Consider the following 10,000-nt stretch of genomic DNA (forward strand, 5'->3'; position numbering starts at 1 on the left):
GGCCGGCCAGTCGAACTGCACTGTTTTTCGCCTATTGAGAAGAGGAACAAAGTTAACGAAGCACCGTTTGTGTGTTTTCCTGTCATAGATGTCTGTTCCTCACGTGAACACGTTAATATAGGTCAGGTCAGCGAGGCCGAGCAATCGGCTGACAGCACGAATGAGCACGTGCAGGATGTGTTGCGTGCAAATGAAAATAGACCCTTCTCTTTTCTGTTGTGGAATGTACATGGTTTGCTGTCTAAAATTGTCGATGCTGATTTTATTTCATTTGTTTGTGGATTTGATTTCGTTTGTTTAGATTTATATGATATACGCTCTTTTGTAATTCAGCTGTAAAATTCACTAAGCAAGGGAGACGATCAGGTGGATTACTTTGTCTGGTAAGAAACGAATTTCTTTCTTGTTTTAAACATATTGACACGAAATACACAAATGTTTGTGTATTTTTGATTGATAAACAACTATTTGGACTTGGTAAAGATATCCTCTATGTTTGTGCATACATTCCTCCGGAAGGCTCTCCTTTTTATGTTCATTTTAATATTGACAATGGAATTAGTGCGCTAGAAGACTATTTGACCGATTTATTGTTAGAGAAAGACGTTTATGTTATTCTAAATGGTGATCTAAATAGCAGAACTTCAAACATCTCTCCAGATTGTTTCGTAAAAGGTATTTTTGATGTACAACACAGAAGCCAATCTTTTAATGAAAATCGTTGTTCCAATGATCATAATCTGAATAATTATGGGAAATTATGCAGTTGAGTGTGTGCTAGTTTTCCGCTTTTTTGTTATTATGTGTGAATAAGACCAAATGCAGATAATGACTGTTTTTTTCTCATTTTCAGGTTACAACTGTGTTATGTTACATATCTGAATACATTACCTCTGTAATGTTTGTTTACACCACCCCTTCATGAGGGGCCATGGCCTATATTGAATAAAACATCCGTATCCGTATCCTAAGAGTGGAAAATCAAACTGAGCGTCGAGTCCTAAGGACGAGACGATATTCCTACGTGCAGCACGCACTTGGCGCACTGAAAAACAACCCTTGGAAGCGTATGTGTTGTCCTCTGGCAAAATTCTGTAAAAGAAATCCAGTCTGATAGATACACAAATACATACGCATGCAATCAAGGCCTCTGTCTTGATTAACGTGTTGGATTATGCTGCTGGTTGTCTGCCTAGCAAATACGGTGTAAAGTATATAAACTTATCCGGACGCAGTGATGTCTACTTGAGAAAGTAAAATTCAAACTGAGTGTTTGTATGGTCCCAGTGTTCCAGGCCAACTATCAGAGGGATCAAGATCTCAAAGCCATCCCCGACTGAGATTCAATGACGCTTGCAAACGGGACTTGAAAAGTACAGGTATTGATGTGCAGTCCTGCGATAGCCTTGCGGACTCGCGTGGACCCTGGAAATATTCAGAGTAAGGGTGAAACAAGTGGAGAGAAGCCGCACTGAGTCACCGAGGAGAAAAAGAGCCACATGCAAGTCAGATTCTGTAAACCAAGCAGCATCAAACTGTATCTGTCCCACATGCTACCAGTAGAGATTCTCACTCAAGCATTGGTCTACACAGCCACAGCAGGAAGTGCAACGCCCGGCAGTGACTACATTTCTGGTGCAGCCATCGTCTCTCGAGACGGGAGGCCGACGACGACGAGTGTTCCTCACTCCCTCAGTTCTGAGTTGTGGGGTGGGGTGGGAGGGTGGGGGGGGGGGTACGGACGGCCAGGGGCAGGGGGGTGTGGGGCGGGGGGAGGGGGGCTGTGGGGGGGTTGTGAGCAAACAAAAGCCGGAAACCCTCACCAGTGCAGCGGTGGCCTAGTGGTGACACGTGTTCGAGTCCCATAAACAGATTTTTGTGTATGTGTGTGTGTGCTCCTCCCTCTCCACTAGGCCTTGAGCGGTGGCCTGGATACTTGTCAATCGGAAGAAACGATAAACCTAAGCGTTGTGTGCAGCATGCGCTTAGCGCACGTAAAAGAACCCACGGCGACTAAATAGTTGTCCCTGGCAAAATCCTATATAGAAAAATCTACCCAGTAAAACAAAAACAATTACAGACAGAAAAAAGAGAAAATGGCAATGTTAAAGTTTACCACGGACACACAGACACACACACACACACACACACACACACACACACACACACACACACACACACACACACACACACACAACCGAACACCGGGTTAAAACATAGACTCACTTTGTTTACACAAGTGAGTCAAAAAGAGGGATTAAAAAAAAGAAAAGAAAGATGGTGCTGGCTGCACTGCAGAGAAGCGCTTTCCCCGGTGAAAGCAGCGCGAGTTTCACACACAGTAATATGCTGTGACAGAAAATGTTATGCAATGCTACTACAAATGAAACACTGGCATTGGAAAGCGACCAACGAAATTGTATTTGAGATTACTCTCTCTCTCTCTCTCTCTCTCTCTCTCTCTATATATATATATATATATATATATATATGTGTGTGTGTGTGTGTGTGTTGGGTGCGTCCATGCATGCGTGCATGTGTGTGTGTGTGTGTGTGTGTGTGTGTGTGTGTGTCGTGTGTGTGTGTCGTGTGTCGTGTGTGTGTGTGTGTGTGTGTGTGTACACGTGTGTGTATACGTGTGTGTACGTGCGTGTGTGTTTGCGTACACGTGAGTGTATGTGTGTGTGTGTTTGCTAAAATGAATGAATGCGCACAAATCTCACTCACCTTACTGTAGTTGAATTGACAATAAACCAGTGAGAACAAGGCAAAAACACTGTGCTCCTCGCTGCGGCAGCTGCTTCACACACACACACACACACACACACACACACACACACACACACACACACACACACACACACACACACACACACACACATGCTCACACACAATGTGACCACAAACACACACACACACATGCACACTGTGACCACACACATACACACACACGTACACACACACACACACACACACACACACACACACACACACACACACACACACACACACACACACACATACAAACATTGGGAGAGGGGGCGTTGTTCTGGAAATAGTCATCCTCTGTCATGTTCAGCTGCACACACACACACACACACACACACACACACACACACACACACACACACACACACACACACACACACACACACACACACACACACACACAATCTATCACCAGCACACGGCCTTACCCCGCTCTTCTCTCATCGCCGGAGTGCGTTTTATCCACTGGTGGAGTCGGCAACGCTTGTGTTCCACACCTGATCAAGCCCAAAGCACTGTGTGAATGAAGACCTATAATGTGTTTCTTCAACTGAAGGTAGGTTCATCGGGGCGCGTGCCCTGTGCGTGTGCGTGCACGTGAGTGATTCTGTGTGTGTGTGTGTGTGTGTGTGTGTGTGTGTGTGTGTGTGTGTGTGTGTGTGTGTGTGTGTGTGTGTGTGTGTGTGTGTGTGTGTGTGTGTGTGTGTGTGTGTGTGATTGAAAGAGAGAGAGAGAGATTGTTTTCGTTCGTTCTTTAACGTATGTCCACAATTTCAGAGGAAAAATCCATCGCCTTCCCCACATGCCTTAATTCATAACTACTTTCCCTCTTCGCTGATGACTGTGCGCTTGCTGCACACACCCATGAGGACATGCAGTTCATTATGGACAGGTTCTCAACCTCCTGCAGGCGCTTTGGACTCACCATCAGCCTCAGCAAGACCGAGTCCATGTACCAACCCGCTAGCTCACAGAACACCAGTTACTCCCCACCCTCCTCCCCACCTGCAATCAAGATCAGTGACACAGAGATCAAGTCAGTCGACAAGTTTTGCTACCTGGGCAGCACCCTATGCAGCAACGGGTCCCTTGATGCAGAAGTGACGCTGCGCATCGCCAGCTCCGCCTTTGGCAGACTCAAGAACAGGCTGTGGAACAACAAAAGCATCAGGCTCAGCACCAAGATGAAAACCTACAGAGCTGTTGTGCTGACCACTTTGTTGTACTGCTGTGAAACATGGACGACGTATCGCCGTCACATTCAACAACTTGAGCAGTTTAACCAGAGATGCCTACGAAAGATCCTCGGCATAAAGTGGCAAGACAGGGTCTCCAACCTCCAGGTCCTAGAGAGGAGTGGCCTGCCCAGCATCGAAAGCCTGCTGATCCAATGCCAGCTACGCTGGACAGGACACGTTGTTCGCATGTCAGACAGCAGGATCCCGAAGATGCTTTTGTATGGCCAGCTGAAGGAAGGCCGCCGTGAACTTGGAAGACCCTGCAAGCGCTTCAAGGACACCTTGAAGATAAACCTCAAAGCCTGTGACATAGACATTGCTTCCTGGGAAACTGATGTCCTTGACCGCTGTCGCTGGAAGATGCTGTGCTCTAGTGGCATAAAGACGTTTGAAAACAAGAGAATGCTGGCCATTAAGAAGAAGCGTGAGCGAAGGAAGCAGGGCTCAACTTCTGGAGACGTTTTCCCTTGCAACACCTGTGGGAAGTGCTGTGCATCCAGAATTGGCCTCTTTTCCCTTATGAGGACACACACCGACAGATAAGCCTGCCTGCCTACTCATCCGTCGGAGCGACGGGAGACTCCATCACTTTCCCTCTTCCTCTGTCTCTGATTAGCATAAAAAAATAATAAAACCAAAATAAAACAAACAAACAAATCAACCAGTAAAATTACAACAAAAAGCCAATGGGGCTCCTAAGTAAATTCTGAACTATTTCAAACACAAGTTGATTATTATATAGAAAGTTTCTAAGGCAAACAGAAGGAACTGCAGATTTTGTAAATGAAAGGGGTAAAATAATATGTTTTTAATTGTTCACATTCATAGATGATATGCACGTGGGGTAATTTAATTATCACAAATGCCTATCACTTTAGAAGTATGTTTTGTTCTTATAGCTTCCAGTCGAAGTCTGTATATAAAAATGGTGAGCCTTCGGCTACTATTTTGTCTTTTTGTTTTGAAAGAAAACATTGCAGCGTTTGTATAATGTTTATATATAATTTGTTGATCATCATACTTTTTGTTTGCTGCTTCCTTTTCCCTTATAAATGTCTGGTAAACCTTCTGTACAACTGGATTCATTTCTGCAAAATGCTTCAGCTTTTTCAAAAAGCTGCCGGGAAGTCTCTCTTTTTTTCTTTTTTTTTTTTGGACTCACTTGTCTAAACAAAGTGAGTCTATGTTTTAACCCGGTGTTCGGTTGTCTGTGTGTGTGTGTGTGTGTGTGTGTGTGTGTGTGTGTGTGTGTGTGTGTGTGGTAAACTTTAACATTGCCATTTTCTCTGCAAATACTTTGTCAGTTGACACCAAATTTGACATAAAAATAGGAAAAAATCAGTTCTTTCCAGTCATCGTGTTTAAAACAATATTGCACCTCTGGGATGGGCACAAAAAAAGGGAAAAAAAGCCAAATTATATGCAAACTGAATTTACTGTTATACATTTTTTTCTCTAAACTTGACACTTTGATCTGATATTCTGATACAACAGAAGCAGTCATTTTTTTTTATCATTTTATGTTCAAACAGGAACTTCTTTTACTAAGCATGGAAATTTTATTTATTTTGCATGTCTTTTGTGCACATGGTAAAAAAGGGAAATTAATCTGTAATTAATATTAGAGGGCTTAATTTGCTTTAAACTGATCTTTCTCATCTTAAACATTACATTTTGAAATTATACTCAATACATTAAAAGCTTGTGTGTTTTACTCTCAGTGTACAGGGCTTTCACTATGTTCATTCGACCAAGTGGTCTTTTTTTCTGAAAATACTGAAATCAATACGACGAGTGGTCTTTATAGATCTATTGGCTGAGCCCTGAAGGTCATGGACAAAAATCAATTGCGTACACATATTTATACACATTCAAAGCGCGTGCTCATATTCTTCGCAAACGCGAACGACGCCATTTTGTTTCAAGTTGTTGACCTGCCCATTCAATCCTATATTCAATCGACAATATACGATAACATGTGAGGGAAAGTTGGAGAAGGAGACCGTTAAATATTTATTCAGAGAAAGATTTGTGAACGCCTCATCACTTATTGGATTATGCCCCAAACTGCCATAAAAATAGCCATAGAATCAGTCGGAATTCACAGTTAAAAATAATAAACCATGAGAGTTAATACCCTTGCATTGATGAAACACAAAAATTTCCAGTCTTGACTTTTCTCAAATGAGACGTTTAGAAGTACTTGTACTTGGCTCTACATGTTATTAGTTTAACAAAATACTCAATTTTCATATCAACTTTAAAACTATAAAACTAGAATGAACATAAAAGAGAAATTGAATTGACCGTGTCAACCGGGTGTAACTAAACTTGTACATCTATCTAGATCCAGAGAAAACGGCTAAATGTTGCAGTGTGATTGCGGCGATAGCTACGTCTCCTTTACCGCGGACTTAAAAAGAATTTTTAATTGCCCTTAAAGATTTTTGGAATGCCCAAGATACACCAGAATAATATGATTTAAACAGCGTTCTCACTGCGAATACCGCAATTGATTTATCGCCCTTTAAAAAAAGCATGTTTAAATATTGTATTTTTGAACGTCAGTTAAGGAGCCACGATAGTGTAATGGATAAAACAGTTTCTTCTCATCCGAACACGCCGGGTTCGAATCTGCCATTAGGCCTTTTTTTTTCTTTTTCTTTTTTTCTTTTAACCCGAAGCTTTATATTAACAAATGCAGAACACATTTTAACGATTAGATTTTTTTTTTTATAGTATATCACAAGTGAGTCTTGAAGGCCTTGCCTCTCTTGTTTTTCATGTCGTAAACAGGTGAATTTACACTTTTTTTTTCATTGCTTGAAGTTTGCTTCAGACTTTGTGGATATATTTTGGATCATAAACATCTTTGTTAAAACAACAACAAAAAATCTTAGCAGTACTGTAGTTTGGCCTGTGTCAATATCCAGTTGTTACTCAATAGTTTATATATTTTAATTCAATTATTCATTCTGTAGTGTTCTACATCAATGCTTTACACACACAAACCTATGGTAGGCTCTCAAAGCCTGACTAACGCGACTGGTGTATGCCTTGAGAGATAGTTTTCAAAATCTATGGAGACATGCTCTAGAGGCGAGTAGTAAATGTTTGTTTTATAGAAATTTCAAAAGTGGATTTGGTAGAGAAAAATATATAAGTCAAATGCCTGATAATTATGTTATCAGCTTCTTCAGATTTCGAAGTAGTAATCATAAGCTGGAAATAGAAACAGGGAGACACAAAGGCATACCACGAGAGTTACGGTTTTGTAAGGTTTGTAACATGTCTGTGATTGGTGATGAGTTTCATTTTATAATGGAATGTCCCAATTATGATCAGTTACGAAATAGATATGTTCCTAAAAAATATTTGTCTCCAAAATCGGTTTTTAATTTTTGTAATATGCTCAAAGGAGGCAAAAAAGTCATTTTAGCTGTAAGTAAGATGATTAGATTTGCAAATGTTGCCTAGTTATACTTTTGGAGTTAAAAGACATTTGTGTTTTCTCAACTTTTATGTGCCATTGTTGTGTATTTGGAAATGTTTGTTATGGGCACGAAAAGAGTATTTTGCAGTAATCCTCCATACTCCAATAGGAGTGAAAGGATAATTAAAACTTGAAACTTGAAACTTGAGAGCAGGCATCTGCTTCTTTTGTTGTTGGGTTTGTTGGGTGTTTTTTTTCCAAATCAAGTGTATTGTAGCATGTATGGATTAGTCCGCACATTTTCACACCTCCTTGAAACTGAAACGATAAACTTTTTCTGCAGCTAACTGAACAGAAGATACACTCGACAGTGGCTTGACTTATCAGCGGCAGTGGAAAAGGTACGCTCGACGCAAACTACTGTTATCGATCCGTCGGCTTCATCTGTCATCATCATGACCGATGGTCATGACATGTCAGTTGTCGGAAGCAGCAAGGACAACTTGAACCCGAAACCAGTTACGTAAGTCACAATCATGATGATGATGATGACGATAATAATATCATCATCATCATCATCATCATCATCATTATTATTATTATTATTATTATTATTATCATTGTTGCTGTTTTTGTTGTTGTTGTTGTTGTACTAATGATAACATTGTGCGTCCTATTATGGAAATATTTTGAAACTGCATAAAACGAAATCGACCGGTATCCCAAGGCGTAAGATACGTAAGACTTCCAAGAATTAGTGTGTATTGCACGCGCGCGCGCGCACACACACACACACACACACACACACACACACACACACACACACACACACACACACACACACACATAAACAAACACACACACACACACACACACACACACACACACACAAACAAACACACACACACACACACACACACACACACACACACACACACACACACACACACACACAAGCGCGCGCAGAGAGAGAGAGGGAGAGAGAGAGAGAAATCACAGAATTTTTGGTATGATTCAGATGCATTACAATAGAGTGAATGTCCTTTCGCCATTATCAGACATCACGGCAGTGAATTCACATCCACCGTGTCTAGGACTCGTCATAGGAAGGTGGAGCCCAGTCCTCTCCTGTAGTATTGATCTTCCCCAACCGAAGTCTCTCTCTCTCTCTCTCTCTCTCTCTCTCTCTCTCTCTCTCTCTCTCTCTCTCTCTCTCTCTCTCTCACCGAGAATTGATCTGTTTAAATCCAGTCTGTCATACCCAGGCGCTTTATTGTGACATGTGGGGAGTTGATGTGTGTGTTTGTGGTTCACCTGTGATGTGGGAATGTGGAGCGTTGATGTGTGTGTGTGTTTGTGATCACCTATTATGTGGGAATGTGGAGAGTTGATGTGTTTGTGGTCACCTGTAATGTGGAAATGTGGAGTGTTGATGTGTTTTGTGGCCACCTGTGATGTGGGAATGTGGAGTGTTGATGTGTTTTGTGGCCACCTGTGATGTGGGAATGTGGAGTGTTGATGTGTTTTGTGGTCACCTGTGATGTGGGAATGTGGAGTGTTGATGTGTTTGTGGCCATCTATCTGTGATGTGGGGGTGTAGAGTGTTCGTGTGTGTTTGTGACCATCTATCTGTGATGTGGGGATGTGGTGTGTTGATGTGTGTTTGTGACCATCTATGTGTAATTTGGGGATGTGGAGTGTTGATGTGTGTTTGTGACCATCTATCTGTGATGTGGGGATGTGGAGTGTTGATGTGTGTTTGTAACCATCTATCTGTGATGTGGGGATGCGGTGTGTTGATGTGTGTTTGTGACCATCTATCTGTGATGAGGGGATGTGGAGTGTTGATATGTTGGGGTCACCTGTAATGTGGAGATGTGGAGTGTTGATGTGTTTGTGGCCATCTACGTGTAATGTGGGAATGTGGAGTGTTGATGTGTTTGTGGTCACCTGTAATGTGGGAATGTGAAGTGTTGATGTGTTTTGTGGTCACCTTTGATGTGGGAATGTGGAGTGTTGATGTGTTTGTGGCCACCCGTGATGTGGGGATGTGGAGTGTTGATGTGTGTTTTGTGGCCATCTATCTGTGATGTGAGGGTGTGGTGTGTTGATGTGTGTTTGTGACCATCTATGTGTAATTTGGGGATGTGGAGTGTTGATGTGTGTTTGTGACCATCTATCTGTGTTGCGGTGATGTGGATTGTTGATGTGTGTTTGTGACCATCTATCTGTGATGTGGGGGTGTGGAGTGTTGATGTGTGTTTGTGACCATCTATCTGTGATGTGGGGATGTGGTGTGTTGATGTGTGTTTGTGACCATCTATGTGTAATTTGGGGATGTGGAGTGTTGATGTGTGTTTGTGACCATCTATCTGTGTTGCGGGGATGTGGAGTGTTGATGTGTGTTTGTGACCATCTATCTGTGATGTGGGGATGTGGTGTGTTGATGTGTGTTTGTGACCATCTATCTGTGTTGCGGGGATGTGGAGTGTTGATGTGTGTTTGTGACCATCTATCTGTGATGAGGGGATGTGTTGTGTTGATGAGTGTTTGTGACCAT

At 42.0% G+C, this 10,000-nt stretch overlaps 1 protein-coding gene across 1 annotated transcript in view; it reads left to right on the forward strand.

Moving 5' to 3' along the window:
- The first annotated feature begins 7,895 nt into the window (after positions 1-7,895).
- The window catches only part of LOC143287778 (neprilysin-like), a 40,061-nt gene continuing 37,956 nt past the window's right edge, over positions 7,896-10,000 (forward strand). The window contains exon 1 of the mRNA XM_076596062.1: positions 7,896-7,963. Within this exon, the coding sequence (XP_076452177.1) occupies positions 7,896-7,963 (68 nt within the window). The remainder of the gene's footprint in view (positions 7,964-10,000) is intronic.

The sequence above is a fragment of the Babylonia areolata genome, chromosome 11, assembly GCF_041734735.1.
Source record: "Babylonia areolata isolate BAREFJ2019XMU chromosome 11, ASM4173473v1, whole genome shotgun sequence".
Classification (NCBI taxonomy): domain Eukaryota; kingdom Metazoa; phylum Mollusca; class Gastropoda; order Neogastropoda; family Buccinidae; genus Babylonia; species Babylonia areolata.